This window comes from Eptatretus burgeri, chromosome 2 (assembly GCF_056783735.1).
Source record: "Eptatretus burgeri isolate ZD-2024b chromosome 2, Ebu_testis_v1, whole genome shotgun sequence".
NCBI classification, from domain to species: domain Eukaryota; kingdom Metazoa; phylum Chordata; class Myxini; order Myxiniformes; family Myxinidae; genus Eptatretus; species Eptatretus burgeri.
In genome coordinates, this window is record NC_140962.1 from 3199589 (window position 1) to 3224256 (window position 24668).

General features: G+C 42.8%; 1 protein-coding gene across 2 annotated transcripts in view; it reads right to left on the reverse strand.

Moving 5' to 3' along the window:
* The window catches only part of MTREX (Mtr4 exosome RNA helicase), a 208527-nt gene that overhangs the window by 157406 nt on the left and 26453 nt on the right, over positions 1 to 24668 (reverse strand). For both annotated transcript variants that reach the window (XM_085860894.1, XM_085860891.1), the window contains exons 9-13: positions 19934 to 20032; positions 19635 to 19737; positions 7175 to 7306; positions 684 to 763; positions 409 to 519 (exon numbers count right to left, since the gene is read on the reverse strand). In XM_085860894.1, coding sequence (XP_085717020.1) covers positions 409 to 519; positions 684 to 763; positions 7175 to 7306; positions 19635 to 19737; positions 19934 to 20032 — 525 coding nt within the window. The remainder of the gene's footprint in view (positions 1 to 408; positions 520 to 683; positions 764 to 7174; positions 7307 to 19634; positions 19738 to 19933; positions 20033 to 24668) is intronic.

Genomic DNA, 24668 nt, shown 5'->3' on the forward strand with positions numbered 1-24668 from the left:
CTTATCACACACCCAACATGTCCACCAGGTTTCATCCGAAACCAGCGATAAAACTTTCAGACATCCTGCTCAGACAGACAAAGACAGACTTAAAAACATAACCCCCCATCCACCTTTGGTCGCAAAGGTAATAAAATCAAAGAAGACTCAATCTCAAATCACAGAAGTTAACTTAAATCCAAAAGAAATTGAGAATACTCAATCTCACTTGAACCCATAACACTTAAGGTAGTTAAATATGTAAGTGTAAGTCAATTAAAAACGGCATGGTGTGAAAGGCATGGAAGTTGATGATGAGGGGTTGGTGAGTTCACAGTACCCAATTATAATAGAGTGAAGAAAAAAAAGGCAACAATTACAAACGAACACGCATAGGTCGCATAGTTACAATTCATTGAACATAGCCACCTTGATGAGGCCTTCCGAGAAAAGAATTTCAATAGTCTCCTTGAGGATAGGGAGAAGGCCACCATGATGAATGCCAATCCCTCGTCTCAATATTGGCAGCACGTGCTCCACCTAATGTGAAAAGAGAAAAAACAACTTTGAAAAAAAATGGAGTGGGAAAATTAAGTCAAATGCAAGCACTGATAAAGGGAGAGCAATATCCAGATCTATGTGCATGAGCTGGTGAAAAAAAAAAAAACATGTGAAGAAGAAGTAGTGTGGTGGTGTTGACTGACCTGGGGCAACTTTTTGTCCTCATCAGAAAGGCAGTCAATGGCATTCATAAACACTTCCTCAACTAGTCTCTTTTCCTCATCTGCAGGAGTAACAGGAATATGTTAGTGGATAAAGGGATGATAATTTAATTTTCATTATAAGGATTAAAATTAACATATCAAGTTATTACCTCCGTCACTGAAGGTGGACGGAGGTTATGTTTTCAGCGGTCGTCTGTCTGTGAACAGGATATCTCAAAAAGTTGTGTACAGATTCAGACGAAATTTAGCGGGGAGGTTTGGTGTGTGGCAAGGATGAAATGATTCGATTTTGGTGAAGATTTGGATAAAAATTGTTAAAGTGATTCTTCATAGATATAAAATGAAGCGTTTCATACTTTTCTGATCGTGTGAAAAACAAGTTTAATATAAAATACAGTACAGTAGTCTCTGCGTTACAGAGAGATTCTGTTCCAATCATTCATAAAGAAAGTAAATTCATTGGCCGTCGACTCAGTCATAAATGTTGATATCGAACGCTTTAAAAAATAAATTTAACTAACACTTTGATGCACTCAGGTACGCCTTGAATGTATGATGTCGACATACTTGGCTTGGAAGAATGGAACAGTAAGTTTTAACTTGTAACTACAGCAGCATACGAGCGATTGCGTTTCCCTTTGTACTCGTGGCCGTTTCGAAGGCAATCGGTTACAGTATCTTATATAAAAATCAGGTGTGCTTTAGAAAAGTCATGTTGTTTCTCTTTGAGTTTAATAGCAAAAAAAAAAAAAAAAAAAAAAAATTGACAACGCCCAATTTCCAAGCTGTTTGGCGTAATAACAATTTTCAAAATGAATGAGCCAAATATTTTTCCACCAATCCCACGATGATTGACAATCGTTTATAAAGAACAATGTTTATGCACATCTTCTTGATACGTCCATAATCTATACATTGAAATTTGCCTTAAAACAAGGGTGAAAGCTACTCAAGGTTTTAATCGGTAACCGGCACTCACACCGATTTCAATCGGCCAATGTCCATTACTGATAACGATATCGGCCCAGCACTAATATATAATAAAATACCACCAGTCCCTTCCCTGACTGGAATACTGAGAGAGTGGAGGGGAGGGAGGGGGAGAAATAGTAGAGGGGGAGGAGAGGAGTGGGAGAAAGAGGGAAAGGGGTGGGAAAGGGAGGAAAGGGAAGAGTGAAGAGGGGGAGAGGGTAGGGGTAAAATTCCAACAGATGTGACACCCAGTTTAACGTCCATCTGAGAGACTGCACACACATTGATGAATCACCTACCTGTGAAACACCGCGATGATAGTATATAGATGGGTCTGGATTCAAACTCAGGCTAGATATCTGAGAGCGAGCATGCTCGCTCTCGGCTATCCTACCATGGTCTGGGGATTCATTGCTTTGTATTTTGTAGCCACTGAAAATATTTTTCAATTCTCTCTTGAACTCGTTCTATAGCTCAGAATTTATTTTGCCTTCCTGACTCCAGAGATGTCCCCACAGAGAATGGAAGCTGCGGTATCACCATGAAAGTTTGTAGAGATCGAAGCTTGAAGAGCGCTCGCCAAGTGGGTTAAGTGCTGAAGCAAGCACTCCAACAAAAAGGTTGAAGAAACTTCAAAAAACAGGCACGCACTCCCCTTGCGGAGTCCCTTTACAAAACCAAATCGATTTGAACCATGTCTGTGTGCTGCATACACGCACAGAGTGACCTTTGCCCCCCTATGGTCGGCTCACTCACCTCCTTGTGGTCTATGCCATCCATGCACGCTCACAGGCAATACACATCCTTTCACTCGTACACGGATTCTCACTGGTTTAATAATTTAATAATTCACTCATACACTGGATTCTCAATTGAGACTTACTGATGAAAGCACTTCCCCCCCCATCCCCCCCAACATTATCACAGTCCTTTCATATTTTCATTGCACTCAAAGAGCGAACCAACGAATATTTGTCCATGTTCTACTTTCGGGAATAACATGATTTTCAAATGACATTCATTTCCATCGAATATATTCACAAAGAATAACTTGGAACTTGGTTCTTGGTTTAAGTATCTTTGTTGAGCAGAGATAAAATGATAAACTTCTCTTAATGCTCTTGTCCGACTACCTCCTGAGCCACATATCATTTTGAGATTGTAGTAAATTGTTTTTTCATTGTTCAATTGATAACCAAAGTTGTCAGTCCATTCAAGGATATTAATTATTTTCTTTACATCCTCCAACTTATTTGCCGTTAAAGTTATCCGCTTATTTGTTTTATCTACTTTTACCCCAGTTATTTCTTCAATAAGACTTATTTGATATTTCTCACATTCATTATGTTTCCAATTTAAATACCGAGGTTGATTACATCTCCACTCTCTGGTTTGGTTATTGCTTGGTTCTATCATTCATAAATCAGCAAAAAAGATGGCGGAAGCCCGTTAAAATCCCCAACCCAATATCTTAACACTTAAATATCTTAACACTTATACTTATAACCAAAAGGGAAACTATCGATTCCATTCTCTAAAATATATCATTTATCATCAAAAGCTCCAAATGCTTTCTTATTTACCTCTTCTGTATATAATTGATGTTTATAACTTCTTATTGTATTCATTTTTCTGTACTCTTCCTTCTTTAAGGTTAAACAGTTGTTATAATGTTTAAAATTTGTTTCCTTGATTATATTTTTCTTTATTCCCTTTAGCTTATCACACCATTCAATATTATTATTATCAATATACGTGAAAGCATAAGACTTTGATCTCAATCCTATAAATTCACTCATTACCTTCCCACCCAATTCATCTTTTAACTTACCAATAACTTTTTTATTCTTTGACAAAAACAACTCATCACCTGACATAATTACGTGTGTGTGTGTGTGTGTGTGTGTGTGTGTGTGTGTGTGTGTGTGTGTGTGTGTGTGTGTGTGTGTGTGTGTGTGTGTGTGTGTGTGTGTGTGTGTGCGTGTGTGCGTGCGTGTGCGCGTGCGTGTGCGTGTGCGTATATATATATATATATATATATATATATATATATATATATATATATATATATATATATATATATATATCACATCCTAATATTCATCACTTGTCTTCATTTCTAATATAAAACTATTGGTATCCATATATAACAATGACACATTATCCTTAAACATTGGTTTTAAATTATTATAGTAAGTCATACATTTACGACTTTGACAAGCCAACAATTGATGTTCCGATATAAATAGGTTTATCCATTTCAATACTCACTTTTTTCAAATTAATAGCACAAAAGTTTTCTGAAAACACCTCCGCTCTTATAAAACTTGGTCTATTAATTAACTTTGAAGCCTGTTTCCAAGATGTAGCAAGTCTTATGTTTTGCACATTCCTAACATTTTCCATAGTCTTTCCAAATACAGCATTATTCATAAATTTATAAAAGTCCTCAAAATCTGTTTTTTCTTCTGTTCTCTTTTTTGTATTAAAATCAATATACTTTGTTTCAATTTCAAAATCCGATGAATTTTTCTCACTCTCAACCCAGCAGATAAATATTGTCTCGAGTTCCTTTGATGCAGAACATAACTTTCTTTATCATTTAATGTAGTAAGTAGTTTTTCTGTAGATTTACCTTTTATATTAAATGACTGTTGGTAATCACTTAACCATTCTTTTCTTGAACTTTCTTTATCAGGGGCAGAGGGTAGGCCTTTACGTTTGTTATGAAGTTATTCTGGATATTTTAAATCAACCTCAAAATAATATCCAACCTCAGCTTCATCCAATTATTTTTTTGAGAGGAGACAACAATGTCAAGTAAAACTTTTTCATAATGTTTTTCTTTAACCCATTTAAGTTTTCCAGAAGGTAAAGATTGAGACAGCCCACCCATACAAATTATTAGCATCATAATACATCAGGAAGGAGTTGTCCTCATTCTTATTATAATCAGGAAGATATTTGTTATTTGCTTTAGCATATCTCTTGGAACAAACTTGCGATATTCCTCTTTTAGCCTTCTCTATCATTAAAAGCATATCTATAATCGCTGATTAATTCCAAATCCTGTTTTGTCATTTTTAACAGCTATTATAATTTTTTTTATGTAAATAAGGCAAAAAATATAAAATAAGAGGTGGAAGAGGCCCACGTTAGCATTGCCTAGCAAACAGTTTGAGTGCCAGCAGCATTGTCTTGGGTCACGGAACCAGCAGGGAGCAGACTGAGTCTATCTGCATCATCCTACTATTATTTCAGGATATTTTTGTTAACCCAGATTTTCCGACAGTTTTGTAATTTTTCCTGGAGTCGTGGCTCCGAGTTGCATCAGTACAGTAAACCCTCAAATATCGTGGGTTTCAACCAATCACGGGCAACCTATTGTGTTACAATTTCGTTAAGGCAGGATTTCATTTTGACCAATTGCGGTTTTTGAGCTGAGACGAGTCATCGTTTGCATCCCGTATGTGTACGATTAATTCCCATTACGAGCCTTGTGGTGCTTTTTACGCACCATTTTTAATGAGCCCAAAACAGACATAAAGCAATGGACAAAGTTAGTTGTGCCAAAGGGCAGAGAAAGTTTATGACATTTGGTGAAAATATAGAGTTGTTCGATCAGTTGGCTCAAGGAGAAAATGTGCCATTTGTACGGTCCGCCATTATGGGGTCAATGATTGCAGGTAGAACCTTCCCCATTGTACTCTTCCTCTTTCCTAAATATGCATTTTCCTCCAAACCTAATTCCCAAACCTTCATTTCCAACTCCGTATTCAAACATCCTTTCTCAGTCTTAATTTCAGACAACCAGACTCGAATCGCCATTCTAATGATTCATTCTCAACCGCGACTCATGAAACAAATTGAGGTGCTGAAGCAAGTTTTTAACACCGACGAGACGCGATTGTTCTGGGAGGGGATGTCATACCTCGCAACTTCCTGTCCAAGCAGGGATGATTATAAATTTAAAAGATAAAACTCGTGTTTTTGTTTAATTTACATTGTACTTCGATGTTTATTTCAATGTTGACATGATATACACACACACTTTAATTTTTTTAATATACATGATTATTTCAATTGTACTGTGTTTATTTCTAGCTGCCATCAGTCTTCCTGGATATTTTCTTGCAGTCCAGGAAGGGAACCCCACCTCTTCCCATTGGCCCTTGGTAAGCATAATCACGGTTTTAAGTATCACAGCATTTTCCACGAACCTAACCCACATGAGATTGAAGGGTTTAGTGCATGCAAATTTTCAGCTTTCTACCCCACCAAAAAGTAGTAAACATTTATAAGTGAGTGAGTGAAGTCAGTCAGTGGTTTGAAAGATTTATTAGCCCCCGTTGGACTTGGTCCGAAATGGGGACTGATGTATTTGGTGTCTTTTTTTGTATACACCGTCAAGGCTCGTATGAGAGCTAACACACAGAAATGCACAACAAGGGGAGCAGGAGACAAGAGGGGTGGGAAAGGGAAGGAAAAAAACCAGTGGGGAACAGAAACATGAGGAGATCTGTGGATGGGAGAGGGATGGGGTGGGGTACACAGGGAAAACAAGATTGAAACTACAGCGACTTTCAGGAAGGAAAGCAGGGAATTTGAAGGAGGTGGGTTTCGGGTCGATTAACGGGGGTAGAAAAATCATGGTTTGGATGGGGGAAGATAAGAGATGGTGGTGAACAGGTGTTTTGAAAACCTGGAAGGAAGAGTGGGATTGAGGACAGTGTGTGAGTTTGTTCCAAAGTAGGGAAAAAGAGGAATGAAAGAGTGAAGGTGAGCAGCGATTCTTGATTGTGGTAGTTTACCCAGAAGGGGGTTGCTGGCGGACCATGAGTGCCCTCCGGAAATATGATGATGTCATAGCATCGCGTCCTGTCATTGGTTGGCAAATAAATGGCCGTAAAACTTGGGAACCGCTTGTCCGATTAATAAGAAGACCTTGAAAAGGCACATCCTCAGGTCCCCAGCAATATTCCTGGCAAGTTTCAATAAGATCGGACCAGTGGTTGTCGAGAAACAGCGGTCGCAGGCACACAAACACTGCTGGAATTATAGATAGAATACGTGAACACTGGAGAACACAAATCGCCTTCTTGTCACTTTCAAAAACCTCCAGTTTTGCCGAACGTGGACATGTTAAATAAGGCGGTGAAAAAGACTGCTTCAATAGTGCTAAACTTCTGGAATGTATTTTAAACAAACTTGAAAATCACTTTTATTTTGAATGAAATACTAGTATATAGTTGAGCACTGTCTGGGTTAATGTGTTCTCTTAACTCTCTTAATGTAAATATGACAAAAGTTATAAAATAAGAGGGGCAAGAGGCACGTGCTAGAGTTTCCTCACAACCAGTTTGATTGGAAGCTACATTGCCATGCGTCACATGACCCACCATGAGCAAAGCATTTCTGCACCTGCCAACTTTGGCAAATTTCTCAACAAAAATTTCAAAAGGGATGTTTGGATGCAAGTTTTGTGTAGGAAAACGTACCGTCATTAAAATCGAGCTTCGACATCTGTAAAGCATATGCTTCACATTCCTTCTTACTGAAGCTGAATATAATAACAGGCTGGAAGTTTCTTTCCATGATCATCTTCACAATCTTGAAAACATTTGATGGCCCTAAAAGAAGCAAGATAATGTCAATTATTCAGTGTGTTTTTTTTTTAAAGTCAGATTTATTGACCGAATGTGAATTGCAAGAGACAAATGAATCAACTTCAAGCAAACCATTTCATTTTCCCATATTTTTGAAATTAGACGACATTGAAACAAAACATCACCAAATTAAGTAAGCACATACAAATAAGCAATGAATGGCAAAATGATAATGCAAGAGCAATCTATACTCTACAAATTGAAGGAAAACTGGGTAAATGCAGCTTGCACAGAGGTTACCACTGGTTCTGTGGCAAGGTACCAGTCTCAATCACAATTGCAAGTGGTCCTGGGATGACTTGAGCAAGACCATAACTTGAGAGCATCTGAATATTTATTGACACTTTTTTCATACTCGGCAGAAGCAACGACAGTCATCATCTGACACCTTCATACCAAAGTACTTGGATAACTGACAAATCTGTTTGCTGCTTCCCCATCATTCCAGGTATGCTTGGCAGCAATCTGCTACGAAATCAATTAATTCTCCTGGATATTTGTGCACCTCTCAAAACAAACCACAAGTTGGTGCACCATACAAGAGTCCAACAACCATGATACAGCAGACGAGCTGCAGCTTATTATATGAGAAACACCCCCTCCCTCAGGCAGAGGTCAGTAAAACACTTGCAATTTTTCACTGCACACATGGCATAGTGCAAGTCATCTCCAGAGATCACTTGTAATACCCTCGACCACCACCACTGGGTGAGGTCACATCACCAGGTGATGCGACAAGGGAACACATTTACATAATGCGTCCCCACGACAACAATTGTATTTTTTCAGCTTAAAACCTTCTCGGGCACATCCCAAGTGGAACCACAAATTAAATCTGTCCAGTGGTTTATGAATGCATACAAGTCAAACAAACAACCATAAACTGAAGGGGGAATATATATATATATATATATATATATATATATATAAAAATATATATATATAAAAAAAAATATATATATATATATATATATATATATATATATATATATATATATATATATATATATATATATATTGGATACAAACAAACACGACATAATCGTGACCGAAGCTTTTCGTGCTGTACTCTTCAGGGTAAAAATCGCAGCAAGTGAAGGAGGAAGCGAAGGCGCGTGCTTTATACGCAGGTCTCAATAAGGTAGACACTGATTGGTTCAACCATAACGACGTCACGGTTAATCCGAACGCCCATTGGTTGGCCATTCAACTTCACCTCGAGCTCCCATTGGCTGAAGCAGAGTTAATCAATGATTGACGTTTGCAACCGCATCCTGGAGAGAGGGGGGATGGGTTTCCGCCAAGGTCCATTCACCATTTGTTACCGTACTTCCCTTGATCTTTCCATGCTGAAAGAGATACAGAGATCGCACAAATTCCTTTTTACGACATAATATTGGATCGGTGGTAAGGATGAAGTTCGCTTCCAACCTCGGCTCAATATCCTGAACATATCTGCATTGTACTGGTCTGCACAGATAAGGTTGGCAACCAGGTGCTGGGGAATGGCAGAGTAAGCAGATACAGAGGCCAGTGATTGCTGGATATTGCTACATTGACAAAATCATGAATATACTCGGTGAGAATGGTTATCCTGAGCATATAGTTAAGAGATACATAAACAAGTTTCTTAACACGACAAAAGATCGGAAGATTGGTCTGGACAAATGTCCAGTCTATATCAGGATGCCCTGGAAAGGGCAACCATCACGAAGGTTTGAAGTACAAATCAAACATATTGTATCCAACACGTTTCTGGCTGTGCAACCCCGAGTAATCTTTACCTCTCGCCGCTTGCTGACGTCAGTCAACAAGGATGTGCTACCCACCTCACAAACCAGCAATGTTATTTACGAGTTTAAGTGCCGATGTGAAGCTCGGTACGTGGGCCGCACAACACTAAGATTGGTTGATCGGATCAAACAACACATCCCCTTGGCGATTCAAAGAGAGATTGCGAGGGTTAGAACACAACCAGTGCGAGCATGGAGAAATATCCAGCAATCACTGGCCACGGTATCTGCTTCATCTGCCATTGCACAGCACGTGGTTGCCAACCCAATCTGTGCAGACCAGTACAATGCAGATATGTTCGGGATATTGAGTCGAGGTCGGAGCTCGTTTCATTTATGTATGTTGGAAGCAACGTTCATCCTTATCACCGATCCAATATTATGTCGTCAAAAGGAATTTGTGCGATCTCTGTGTCTCTTTCAGCATGGAAAGATCAAGGGAAGTACGGTAACAAATGGTGAATGGACCCGAGGGGAAACCCATCCCCCCTCTTTCCAGGAAGTGGTTGCAAACGTCAATCAACGGCAAACTCTGCTCCAGCCATTGGGAGCTCGAGGTGAAGATGATGAGCCGACCAATGGGTATTTGGTTCAACCGCAATGAAGTCACAGTTAATCCCATCAGTGTCTACCTTATTGAGACTTGCGTATAAAGCACATGCCTTCACTTCCTTCTTCACTTGCTGCGATTTTTACCCCGAAGAGTGCAGCACGAATAGCTTCGGCCACTATTCTGTCGTGTTTGTTTCTCTCCACATTAAAGTTCTGTAGTACCAAACATCTGTTTATATATATATATATATATATATATATATATATATATATATATATATATATATATATATATATATATATATATATATATATATATATATATATATATATATTGTTGCGGTTCCCAGAACTGCATGCATACAACAGATAGTGTCCCAAGACAGTTATTCCATTATTATACGTGTAGATAGTCCCATTCCTTTTGTTTAGCGGGACAATAAGGGGGTGCATTGCGATAATTATCAAAAAGCTAGGGTTGCTTAAATCATTTTCTTCATTTCGTCCCCACTCTTCTTCTTTTCTGATATTCCTGAGGTAAATCAGCCATGTGCGCCTTCGCTGTGAGGTGGGGCCTCGTGGAGGCCAGCGCGTGCGGCGCCATGGTGGGGAAACTGCAGCGCAGAGTCATGTGGTGTGCTAGTTGGTGCTGGACTATTGACTCGAGCTTCCGATGGTCTGGGGAGAATTGCCGGTTGCATTAGAAAGGTATGCAAATAAATACCTCTTTAGAGGCTGCATGAATGGTGTCTTTCACGGCACGAGAAACACGGCCAGCACAACGCCTATGCTGCACGAAACACGTACAGAGGCCGATAAAGCAGACTCCACGCCATGTTGGGCAGGATACGAGTGTGCGGATAAAAGCGGCTTGATCCTCTTTAACCTCAATATCCGACGCATTTTGGTGTTCGCCCAGCGCACACGCTCGAGGAGTCGTGTGAACGCGAGCGATAGCCAGGTGCATAATGGTGGAACCGCGCGCACTGTATGCAATGTGCTCGAAAGCAGACACGTACGCCGCTCGTGAGACGTGCACGGATTTGTCCATGATAGTGTACCTTCGGTTCTCGCTGGCAGCAGTGGATTCTCCACGGATGGTGAAGTCTTCTAGTCTCTGCGGCCAGCGAAGCTGCGATCGAGCCAGGGAATGTACACTGTACAGTGCAGGCCATGTTGGCACGCGCGGAACGAGCGCGTTGATCAACGCTGGTCGAACGCCCGAGCGGGCATGCGGGACCCTCGACCGGTCGCCCGGGGTTTTTGCAGGATGATTCGTGTGCCTATTTTGGTGTGGGCAATTCATGTCATCTCGTGGGGTCAGAGCGAAGTATGGCCGCTGTCTGAGATGGCCTTGCCGGAAATGAAGTGAGGCTGTTTCCGGCCCAATCTGGCGGGCCACGTGAGAGGTCGGGGTCAATCAGAGCGCCCGATTCCGGTGATGACGTTTGGATTCGGCATGGCCCCTCCCCCTGAGCTGTGGGCCCTATAAAGGTCGGGGCAGTCCCTCTTGCCCGGTCAGTCTGCGTTTCCAGATCCTCGTCTCCGCCCACGCCTTTCCTCGTCGACACCGCCACAACCCGCCTCATCTCCGCCCACACCACATCGACCCCACCCACCTACCTGATCCTGCCAGCTACTCCACCCTCACCCTCTGTACTCTGCCCCTTCTCCACTCAAGCTCCTCCTTCAAGAACACAGTCTCCACACGTATGGCTTGGGCCAGAGAAAACGCGCCCACTGTCTGGTACCGCACCCCACAGCATCCCCCACCCCCCGAAACATATTGGTGGCACGTCGTGCTATCGAGCGCACAGGTACCGAGATCATAGCCTCAACTCCCCCCCCCCTTCCCTGGTTGCAAAACTCCCTCTTCATCGGGTTTTATGTGTGTGTGTGTGTGTGTGTGTGTGTGTGTGTGTGTGTGTGTGTGTGTGTGTGTGTGTGTGTGTGTGTGTGTGTGTGTGTGTGTGTGTGTGTGTGTGTGTGTGTGTGTGTGTCCTGGCGCCACTCTGCCTAAGTTAGACCGCAGAAGATCGTTCTTATCCACCCCCCGGAGGGAGGGAGCGGGATATCATAATTGTCTGTCTGTCTGTCTGTCTGTCTGTCTGTCTGTCTGTCTGTCTGTCTGTCTGTCTGTCTGTCTGTCTGTCTGTCTGTCTGTCTGTCTGTCTGTCTGTCTGTCTGTCTGTCTGTCTGTCTGTCTGTCTGTTAGCAACTTTACGGCAAAACGATTTTAGCAAACACTATCAAATTTAATCCACAAGTGGGCAATGAGCCTTGGACGACCCCATTAACTTTTGGGTCCAATTGGATCAAAGGTCAAGGTCGCGAAAAGATCAAAATCGTTTTTTGCTCATAACTTCGTCAAAAATGATCTGATTTACCTCAAACTAAGCTTTATAGTGAACCTTATTCTATTTGTCACTTATAATCCGACCTATTCCTATAGTGAAAAATGCATATTTGTGAAGGTCGGTAGGGTCCGAAGCTTTGGGGGTCATGGTCATCGATCAAAATTACAAATTTTCCATTGAAACTAAAATATGGTTACGAAAATACAACTTTACGGGAAAACGGCTGGCTCAAACACTCAAATTGTTTCCACAGGTGGGTAATGAACCTTGGACAACCCGATTAACATTTGGGTCCAAATAGGTCAAAGGTCAAGGTCAGGTCACGAAAAGGTCAAAATCATTTTTCGCTCATAACTGTCAATAAATGGGTGGGATTTGTTGTGCCTGGTTTTTATTATTTTTGCATCAAGTCTGCTCTGTGTCCCCTTTTGTAAGTTGCCTGTTTATTGTCACACTACGCTTTTTTCTATCCCTGCATGACACACAACAATAAAACTATTCACTGTGCCACATATCTTTCCTCACCTGCTTGTAAATAAATTATTATTATTAGGAATGTTCCCTGCTCGTTTTTGTCTTTTCTTCCATTGATCCAGCATGGTCCGAATCAAAGTTTAGCTGGGACTTTATTCCCAACGATCTGTTCCTTTTAGCCGGTACGTCCTTGGCAGTATTGCTCGGCTGCATCCGATCCGGTAGAGTGATCGGTTCGGACAAGGCACCGAGGGAGTGTTCCCCGGTAATTAAATGACGTAATTAATTAGGTAACCAGATTAACCCATAGATGGGAGGACCCTCAGTCACGCGGTTGAGTTATTGGCGTCCACGGTGGGTTAAGCGACCCGCCGCATCACGGAATTATCCATGTGTGACTGCCTGCAATTTCGGGGAGTCTGGTGGGAACCGGATAGCTTCCCCCACCTAGTGGTCTTCTCACCCGACCCCCTCCCCCCCGGCCTGCAACAATATATATATATATATATCCTGGTGTGTTGGCGCAGTGGTTAGGGCAGCGGCTTGGGATCCAAAAGGTCCTGAGTTCAAGCCCCGTTGGGCCACTGAATTAATACACCAGGGGGTTGACTCAGCCTGTCATCCTTCCGAGGTCGGCAAAATGAGTACCAGGATACTGGGCCGGTGTATACCCCGGTTAAAATAGGTGTACCATATCCCTGTGTCGTAAGAGGCGACCAGGGTTGAGTCAGGAAGGGCATCCGGCGTAAAACCTGTGCCAAATCAATATGCGGATCACACGGATGATCCGCTGTGGCGACCCCTAACGGGAGCAGCCGAAAGAAGAAGAAGAAGATATAAATATATATATATATATATATATATATATAAATATATATATATATATATATATATATATATATATAAATATATATACATATACATGTATACACCACATGAGCAAAAGTATGTGGACACCCTTTCTAATTTGTGGATTCAATTTCAGCCACACCCATTGCTGAGAGGTGTATAAAATAAAGCACACAGCCATGCAATCTCCATAGACAAACATTGGCAGTAGAATGGGCCGCACTGAAGAACTCAGTGACTTTCAGCATGGCACAGTCATGGGATGCCACCTTTCCAACAAGTCAGGTCATCAAATTTCTGCCCTGCTCGAGCTGTCCTGGTCAACTGTAAGTGTTATCGTGAAGTGGAAACATCTTGGAGCAACAAAAGCTGAGCCGTTAAATGGTCGGCCAGACAAGCTCACAGAAAAGGACCGCCGAGTGCTGAAGCGCGTAGCGCAGAAAAATCGTCTGTCAGTTGCAACACTCACTGACGAGTTCCAATCTGACTCTGGAAGCAATGTCAGCACAAGCACTGTTCGTTGAGAGCTTCATGAAATGGGTTTCCATGGCCAAGGAACCGCACACAAGCCTAAGATCACCATACGCAATGCCAAGCGTCGGCTGGAGTGGTGTTAAGCTCACCACCAATGGACTGTGGAGCAATGGAAATGCATTCTCTGGAGTGATGAATTACGCTTCACCATCTGCCAGTCCAACGAACGAATACAAGTTTGGTGGATGCCAGCAGAACGCTACCTGCCCGAATGCGTAGTGCCAACTGCAAGGTTTGGTGGAGGAGGAATAATGGTCTGGGGCTGTAAGTCATGGTTCGAGCTCGGCCCCTTAGTTCCAGTGAAGGGAAATCTTAATGTTACAGCACATGACATTCTCGACATTCTGTGCTTCCAATGTTGTGGCAACAATTTGGAAAGACCCTTTCCTGTTTCAGCATGACAATACCCCTGTGCACAAAGCGAGGTCAATAGAGAAATGGTTTGTTGAGATAGATCGGTGTGGAAGAACTTGACTGGCCTGCACAGAGCCCTGACCTCAACCCCATCGAACACCTTTGGGATGAATTGGAACAACTGCGAGGCAAACCTAAACACCAAACATCAGTGCCCGACCTTGTGGAGACTGTGATGCTCTTGTGGCTGAATGGAAGCAAATTCCCACAGCAATGTTCCAACATCTCGTAGAAAACCTTCCGAGAAGAGTGGAGACTGTTATGGCAGCAAAGGGGGGACGAACTCCATATTAATGCCCATGATTTTGGAATGAGATGTTGGACGAGCAGGTGTCCACATACTTTTGGCCATGTCGTATGTACATGTGTATGTATATGTATATAATATATATAAATATACACACACACAATTTGCGGGGGATACATTCCTGAAAAATGCCGTGAATACATACATACATACATACATACATACATATATATATATATATATATATATATATATATATATTGTGGATTCTCACCACTCCAGCGTGCGGAAAACCGCTTTTTGCTAATTGCGGCAGTGCCCACTGACTGAGGCAATCCAGTCGCAGCTTTTGTATCAACGCCAAAATCCAGCTACGGGTGTGTTTTTAATCACACCGTAAATCAGCCAACTGTTTTGTCCGCGTGTGACAGGGTCCGATCGCCGAATTGTCGATTTACCTCAGCATGCGCGCAGACAGAAATGCCGGGGATTTACACCTCAACGGGACCTGCTTGCAAACGAGCCGCTTAAGCAGCTCGCTCCGTTTGCGATTTGCCGATCGGTGTATATCGCCAAGCCCGCCGGATCCGATTACTTTATCGGCTATTTAAAAGCCAGCTAATATCCCGAACGCAATACGGCAGCTCAATTGAGGAAAAGGACGCAACAAACAGGTCAACATTCACACAAGGACATTTATTTGTACACACGTAAGCAGTCAAACACATATGCAATCAAACATGTATGCAATCATGTAGTCAATAGAGCAATGCAGGAACGAGCAAGATAAAGAACTACAACCGTTCTATTTATTATGTACACTTATTGCAATTCTACTTAAGGACATGGCGCCACGACATTCATACAAAGAAAAACCCCAGGAAAGGAAAGGGCAGAACTGGACCTCGTGGGCCTTTAATAGTTCACGGAGCTGTGGAGACCGCAAGAGCTCCAAGAGGCCGTGCTGGTTACCTGCCACCTTCGTGGTGACTCGCTGGTTGACCCTCGACGTTTCGTCGACACAGCAGTTGGCGCTGTGCGACTTGGTTGGCCCAGGCCCCACCGTGCGGCCTGGTGGTTTGGGCTTAGCCGACGACGCCTCAGAGGAACGAACGGGCATTTGCTCTTTTGAGAGTTGATGCTCTTTTAAGAGCCCGCCCGTTCCTCAGCGTTGGCGACCTCTCCCCGGCTTTCTCCACCTTCACGGCGTTCTGCGCAGAACGGCAGGCTTGGCTGCGCTCCGACGACCCCGACTGCCCTCCACTGGACTCGAACCTTGCTGGACTGCTGGCTTCCTGAGACTCAACACCAGCTCGACTCCAGACTTCAACTCTCTGCAGCTCCCCGACAGACTGCCACCAAAATGGCGCTCTGAACGCCAAGCAAGCAATTTTGACATTGGTACAATAAACTTCAACCTTTCAGCTTTCTATTCAGCCATATATCTTTAAAAAAAAAAAATGTTATGACCATCCTCTTTGCAGATGAAAAGTATATTTTTTTGGGACACCCTGTATATATTTATTGTATTTTTTTTAACATTGTCTCAGCTTGTGGAAGAGTGATTACACAGAACAAGTCAGGACACAACATAACAAAGAGAAAAGCAGGAGAAAAGTAAGAGAAAGGGGAAACAACAGCAGCAGGGTTGAAGGAGAAAGTAGTCGGAGACAGAGAAACAAAGGGATGCAGGTAACGATGAGGGGGTAAGGGAGAACGCAAAGGGTGGACAACATGGATACATCAGCAAAACTATGCTTGACCAGTTTGAGATTTTGTCAGTCTAATGAGAGGCAATAGGCTGTTACCTGGCTGTCAGAAGGATGAGAGATGTCATGGCAGAGTGGAGTCATCAGCAAATAGATAAAGAGCATTTTCCAGAGAGAGTGCAAGTGAGATCATTGATGAAGATTAGGAATAATATGGGGCCTACAACACTGCCTTCGTGTACTCCAGCCTTGATGGGGAAAAGAGGTGAAATGGTTTCGTTGAGAGCCACACGTTGGCTACGAGAGTGAAGGAAGTCAGTAATCCAAGAGTGGAGTTGGCCGTGGATTCCACAGGTAGACCATTTTGAGAGCAAGGCAGGATGCCAGATTGTATCAAAAGCTCAAGATATGTCCACAGATATGGCCCTAATCTCATGTCTGATATTGAGGGCCTCCACCATTGTTGGGAGAGTAGAAGCAGCATGTCCAATGTAGAGTGACCAGGTCTGAATCTGAATTAATTCTTCAACTCATGGTTTACACATAGCTCTCAGTGGAGTTCCATAATCTCCACTCCCAGTAGAAGCTCGAGTTCCCCTAAGGTTGAGATTTTGGCTCGGTCTTGTTACTGATCCTCTTCAATGACTTGTCTGATGCAATGGATTCTCAAATGATCATGCCGAGGTTGCTTGCACACTAACCTTTGAGGTGTTCAGGCAAGGTTTCACTATTGGTTGGATTGTGTGTTGGATGTGTGCTTCTCAAGTAGGGCATTGCATCATAAAGTGCCCCATCCATTGGGTTAATGTTATACTGGGTATCCTATCTACAAGCATTACATGGTGGACATCAATGATTCACAAAGAGAAAGCGAGTTATCATTGGGACCATGACCAAATCAGCTCCAATCGATTATCAGGGGTTTCATTTTTTTTTTTTTTTTTAGGTAGGAAGTGATTCGAAGACAGTAGTAAGCAACATATTATTCACCGATGGCAGAGGGCTTATACGCACCAAGGCTCACAGAAACTGGTGGTTTCTGGAGCCTTGGAGGCAATATCAGCATCTTTCTATCTACTGTACATATGCAGTATAAACATCTGTCTGTCTGTCTGTGTGTGTCTCTCCTTATGCAGGGGCCACATCTTTCAAGTTACAAACTCCAAACTTAGAGTACAAATACAACTTTATGTGGGACCAACATAGGTTGTGTGTCTGCAGCCTCAAGCGAAGGTGTGGGGGGAGCATAAATGCTCTATGTAAATGTGCACTGTGTAGCACCACCTGGTAGTGGCAGAGGGTATTACAATTTTCTTTCTTACCTGGGTAACACTAAGGTTAAAGCACTCTCTTCACACTGGTAAATTTGTCCTCTTCCCTTCTCCCACTCCCACCCCCCCAAACGAAGGGGATGTCAAAGCCTGTTATCGTGCGTGAGAATTATAGCGCGAAGGGACATCAGGACAAACATGGGAACAAGGGGAGGGGGGGAACGGGAAGTGAGAACGGGGAGGGGATGACGGGAGGGGATAAAACGCTCTTTGCAGGAGCAAATTAGGCAAACAGGATGACGAATTGGTCCGTCAGTGAAGTGACAGGTCGGCTCTGCTCGTTGTCTATAAAAACTCCTCCACTCCTTTGTTTGGCTTGTGCAATCACATTATTGAGGTGTTCTCAATTCATATCTTCCCTCCAAGGATTCAAGGTAGAAGCACACCACCACCTCATGGTATCCTCCAGCTATACTCCTTATCTTTTCTACCCATATAAACCCTCCCTTATCAAATTCTCGAACTTAGAGGTTCTTTTTCTCTTGATAAGATAGAGATTTATGGAAGAACAAGGTGACGAAAGGGTGGGACCTGACAAATTGAGTAGCAGGATAACTCTTGGATGCAATAAGCAAAGGAATAAACAAGTTACAAAAATAAAAACAGGGGCCATATTCCTGAGTGCTCACCTGGTAGAATAATGGCACCGAGGAGGAAGTCAACACGGGACGGAATCAGCAAAATGTACCAATGAACCAATGTTATGGCCCCGATTTTTTTTAATGCAGCGAACAAACTTTGGTACATCACGGGTGATGAAGGTTGTGGTCAATTTTCATCGGAATCGTGTGTGCAGTTTCGGAGAAGCAAGCAAACACCTATTTTGGGGGGCAACCCCCGTAATCCCAAACAGGGCCGTAAACAAACGGTTTTTATTGCCGTAAACAAACTTTGGTACATAGTTTGGTGATGAATGTTGTGGTAAAGTTTGATAAAAATCATATGTGTAGTTTCAGAGAAGTTGCAAGTATTTGTGGATGGACGGACGACGTGCCAACCCATAAGCTCCCCAGAACGACGTTCCAGGTGAGCTAAAATATGAGGAGCAGAGGAAACGGTAACCTGCAAATAAGTTGGTTGGATTATCAGGGGATAACGGGGGTAATAAAGATTGCGGTCAAGGATGGAAGATGACATGAGGTGGTGGTGCATTATCCACTGAAAGCCCTCAAGGGAAGAGTGGGATAGCACAGCTTCAAGAAGGTGGTTTCACATCCAGGATAAAAGAGGGGGGGGGGGAGTTGAGGTGCACAGTCAGCCTGGATATTGGATGTTTAAATAATTCTTCCACTTTTCTTTCAATATTCATTTCCTTGCTTATAGTCTACCTGTTGTGCCATTGCATGCGATTTACCTTTCTTCCCTCCATCATGTTACCTTCCTGTTTTTCCATAGGACTGAATACAAAAAAATAAAAATAAAAACTCAGTTGTCCCAGTGTCTCCACAACAATAATTGACTTACGGACTGATCACAAGTCATGTTTTTATTTGAGTTGCTGAGTTTAAGCCAAACATAAATGACAACAGTGGTCATCACATGGTATTAGCTTTCGAAGATTTTTTGTGAAAAGCAAACAGCGATATAGTCAGCAATAATGAATGATTTGTAAATGAATTAAATATAAATAAAGAATAAATAAATAAATAAATAAATAAATAATAAAAACAAGAGAACATGATTGATTGCATAATTATAGATAAATTGGGAACATGATTGTTTTTTTGTTTGTTTGTTTGTCCTGCATGTTGTTTCGATACCACCCCCCCCCCCTGCAGCCATGGATCAGTTAAAAAAAAAACAGACATTCGGTGTACTTTCACATAAATTGCAAGACAAGCAGACAAGGGACAAACATGGCTCTTTTCACCGTTATACCACCCTTACCACATAGCAACATGGTTTTGGCACGAGAAAGGGACAAGATGAAAAGTAAACAGCATGTGGTCTTCTGATTACAAAAACTTAAATGTTATAAAGCTAACCATAAAACAAAAGATGCTGCGTAAACATAGACCAATCCATGTCTCACCCTTAGTCCCTCCTTTCCGGCCTTTTTGGTCTCCTTTAGCAGCATCACCGACTTCTCGCAGGACCTGCATCGCAGCATCAAAGTTGTCCTCTCGAAATTCTCCCTGTGAGACATGGTCAAATAGATTCATCGCAAATTTGCAGATGCGCAAGTCAAAGGTTCATCTCACCGATTCTCGATTAATTTGAACATTTCCTTCGTCCATCTTTCCTATACAATAAGCTCAAAGACCAATTTCAACAGCATGGGGGGAGGGGTGGTGTCAAAAAACGAACAAGAAAATAGGAAAGGAGTCTCACGTTCTCATCTACAACCAAATGCAATCCATCACCACCCGCAGGGAAGATATAGTGCTGGAGGGGTGTGGGACGGTATTCCGTGTAGACAACGTGGCATGGCTGATGGGAAATATGGGAGGGAGAGAAATAGGATGTGGAAGAAAAACATTGAAGTGCAAGGAAATACTGTATTTAGGTATTCTTAGAGTTGGAGACAAGTAATCCAATTTCCACATGAAGAGGACAAGATTGGAAGAGCAGATTAGGATCGTAATGAATATACATGATGATTCCAGCAGTCGTAAAATACAAGACAATAACAGATGAGACCAAGGCAAACATCTTTAAAAACTGCCCTTAGGCCTTAGTTATTTTATAACTTGGTTTACACAGTTCTTCAGCAAAAATGTAGGGTCGGTAGGTCGAAATATAAATATAGTTTCAATTTTTAGAAATTATATATTTTAACTAGTACATGCCCGTAAAAAAAAATAAAAAAAATAAAAATAAAAGTCAAACCGCGAGCAAGAAACAACAACCACACACACAGGCCGTTCCTTCGCTCTCGCGTGCCTGTATGTGCGTGGCCCAGAAGTTCGCATATCGCAGTTACGATTATTCGCAATTTACTTTTAATGGCCAATTATTCAATTAGCGCAAAAGTATTTTGCCTTTTCGCAATGTCATCGCAAGGAAAAACACAAAGAGAAGAGAAGAGGAAATATATATATATATATATATATATATATATATATATATATATATATATATATATATATATATATATATATATATATATATATATACACATATTTACTTCCTGGTTTGTAGCATACAAGCTCTCTGATGTTACCAAAATTTATACACCGTCTAATATGAAAACGATCATAACTTGGGGCATTGTGTTTATCTATAAATGCGCATAAGAAATCGAGAAATTATTAGAATACACGAAGTCATCACTCTCCGGAAGTCCGTACGTTGTAACCCGTAATGGGGAACGTGGCTGAGGTTCTCTTCCCCATCGGCCACGCCAACGCAGCAACGTGTCCTGTCATTGGTTGGTAAATAAATGGCCATCACTTGGGAAGCACTTGTCCAATTAATATCAAACCTTGAAAAGGCACATCCTCAGGTCCCCAGCAATATACCTGGCAAGTTTCAATTAGATTGGACCAGTGGTTGTCGAGAAACAGCGGTCAGACACACACACACACACACACACACACACACACACACACACACACACACACACACACACACACACACACACACACACACACACACACACACACACACACACACACACACACACACACACACCTGGAATTATAGAGACTTTTTTTCCGGATGTTCCATGGAAAAGACAAGGGTAGGGTGGGGGGGGGATAAATATTGTTACGAATTTCGGTCTGTCCAGCGTGTGATTGGCCACGTAACTCAAATCGCGACCGCGTCACCCACCGGAATGGACAATTCAGTCGTGACCCTCCTTGGAACTACCGCCAGGAGCTTGTCACGGGTGGATCTTTCGACCCCATCACAATCGTGCCAATTAGCCACCCGCGCAGGATAGGGTTGTTCGCCAAACTCGACTAAGCTAAGTACCTGCGCGAGTAGTTAACCGGGCGACCGTACCTCACCGCTGGCCGGCTGAGGACACGAACCGCTTAAGCGATCCGTTCCGTGCTTCAGTGATAATCGAGCAGTGTTATCGCCGACCCCGACGGATGTGGTTCTATTTACTGGGTGCTTACACTCTTCTACCAATTCCTTCTGTGATGCAAGATGGAACTTTCAAACAAGGGAAAGGACGCAACGAAACGGGGAACAGTTCAACAAGCACATTTATTGCACACTCAGACAAGGCACGTATTTACAGCCATACAGAAAATCATACACGTATAACAGTGAAATCAAGCAAAGGTACAACCTGTTATGATGATATGTTGGGTGGTCATATTTTGGACCATTAGCTGTGTGTTAATCAGCTGTCAGGATTCTAACCTTGCTTGTAACTGTGCATTATTCAAACCTTGCTTTAAAAAATGTTTCAGGCTACCAATGTTCCATGCACCCCACTGTTTTTGGACAGAGCCCAGCTGTTCCTGTTTCTTGGAAACTAAGCCCTTATCACCCTTCCTGTTGCCCTGTGGTGGTGTGCCCTTAGTGCGACCTTGGAAAGAACTGTGGAAGTGTTCCTTCAGTGTATGCTGCCCACACATTCCTATTCTCAGTGATCACCAAAGCTTTGCCTTTGTTATCAGCAGGTGCTAGTGAAGGAGTGTAGGAAAGTTATTAGTTTGCAAGGCTTGCATATCTGAGAGTTGTGTAGGTGGCTTGGAAACTGTGGTTGCATATCTGAGAATTGACCGATTCAACTTCCCCTAGGGCCCGAGGGAGGGGGGAAAGAAGCCCACTGCCACATTTATTTCTTTTACTTCTTTGTTTCCTTATCCCTTAGCATACACTTTTAGTCCACACCCAGTTTTCCTTTACACTTTTAGTCCACACCCAGTTTTGCTTTGTGTGATTATATATGTGATTGTTTTGAAGCATATTCTTAATGTGATTCAGGGGAGCCTGACTGAAGGGTCACTGAGTCACATTCCGCATGCGTGTGGTCTTCGGAAATAAAACGTGTAATTCGAGGATCCTCAACTGACTCTGTCATCTTACTCGGCCGAGTGGAGAGTCATAACAATTGGCGACGAGGATGGGATGCGACTGATGCTGGCGGTGTGGACGGCGGGACTCCACTTGGTGTACAGCGATCACAAGGGTTCAGCTAAAGGTACGTGGAAATTGCACGTATAGGGCACCTAAGACAGGGAGCCCTAGTTAGGTGAAAACTGTACACTTGGTGGGCAGTGCCCCGCTGGACGCAGCTCCAGGATCTGCTCGGATCAAGAACTGTAACGGTAAAACATATGAGGTGATTCGAATGCGGTTTGTTTGAAGGGCACAAAGAGGGCTGGCAGGCCGTATGTTAGAACCGGTAAGGGTCGAGGATAAAGGTATCCGTGTGAAATAAGGAGGAAACAGGTTGGAATCCTGTACCAAGAGAGGGAAGGTTAGAGGCCTTCATTGGGTTTGAGGCTATTAGGCGGCGGGTCGAAAGGGATCTCGGTCCCGGTGTAAAAGGAGAAACGATTTTACAGCTATTAGGCGGCTGATTGAAAGGGATTTCGGTCCCGACGTAAAAGGAGAAACGATTTACAGCTATTAGGCGGTTGGTAAGATAAGAACAAAGATGGGGAATAACTCTGCAAAGAACATAGAGTTACCCAAAGGAACAACACTTAAAGTTATCGGTGAAAGTGGAAAACACTGAGAGCGTTTGCAGCGTGGCTAACTGAGTCACAAAGTGAGACAGGACGTGCGATTAGATTCAGAGGGAATCTTGAACCAACGGGAAAAGAACACAAGGTTAATGAGCCAGGAGAAGGGCTGTTTGTAGAAGTTACCTGTTTGGATGTATTTGTGAATACAATGTGGTGGGGAAGGTTGAGTTTTGTGTTAGACGTAAGTTGAGTGTTCCAACCTGGAACTTGTATGTGTGGAACAACTTGTATGTTTGTATGGAGATAATGATGGGTCGTCATCGTCAATGTGAAGACTTTGGACGAGGTGAATTGCGCACACACCAAATCTGGAGGAAGGACCATGATGACCGATTCTGTGCACGTGTTGTTAATTCAGTGATGGGAAAATGTCATTGAGAGAGTGTGTGTGTGTGTCTGCGTCTGCGTGTGTGTGGGTGGGTGTGTGAATGTGCGTGGGAGTGTGTGAACTCGTTGGGGAATTGAATACTTAAACCCACCTCAGCAGACAGATTGTCAAATGAGATGTCAAATGGCCCAACGTTCGGATTTTCTCATGGTCCGATAAACTCTGTATGCTGTTTTGGCTTTGAACACTGTACGTGATAAATGGATGGTCTCCACGGAGCATCATTTTGATTTCAAATTGAAATTCAGTTCTGTTTCCACTTTGCATGTTTCGTAAGGCTGATCGACGTTACGGGTTCGTTTTTAACGTCAGTTTCAATTCTGGTTTCATTGTTGGGGTCATTAAGCATGTTTTATGCTTGACTTTCGTAAATCTGGGAAAAAACTTATTTTATGGGGTTTTGCGAGTCACATGACGTGCCATAGGATTTAACAGGCGCGCCGAAAGCACGAAATCGTCCCGTCGAAGGACAGCTTATCGTGAGGGTTTACGAAATGGATCAGCACATTTTACAAGATGGGGACGCCCTTCATAGGATTCTGTAAAATTCCGATTTAAAACGAACGTATTTGAGATGTCGTCAAATATTTGTTCCGTGAGTTTGATGGTAAAAACCAACGCGCTGATAAGACGTATTGCTCATGTGAGTGCGTGATGACGTAATCACGCATGGGCCCAGCGCGCTTTGTCAAACTTGAAAGTGCAATTAACACCCTGCTGTGAATGTGCCTGCTTGTCGGAGCAATGTACAAGAATTTCTCGAGGCGGCTGATTTTGAATATGGTGGTACCATCTCCCCTATGGGTAGAAAACACCAGGGGAGCAGTCTGTTTTACAGGACAGGGAGCAAACAGAATGGGAAAGTCAGAATGTGAGATTCAACTTCCCCTCCCGAAATCAACTGACCAGGAAGTCATCGCTGTTAACCCGGACACCCAGGTAGAGGAGCAAGTAACATTCACAATAAAAGCAGCCTTACACCATGACAACGGGATGATCCCGCCAAAAGGCATTCACTTGGTTT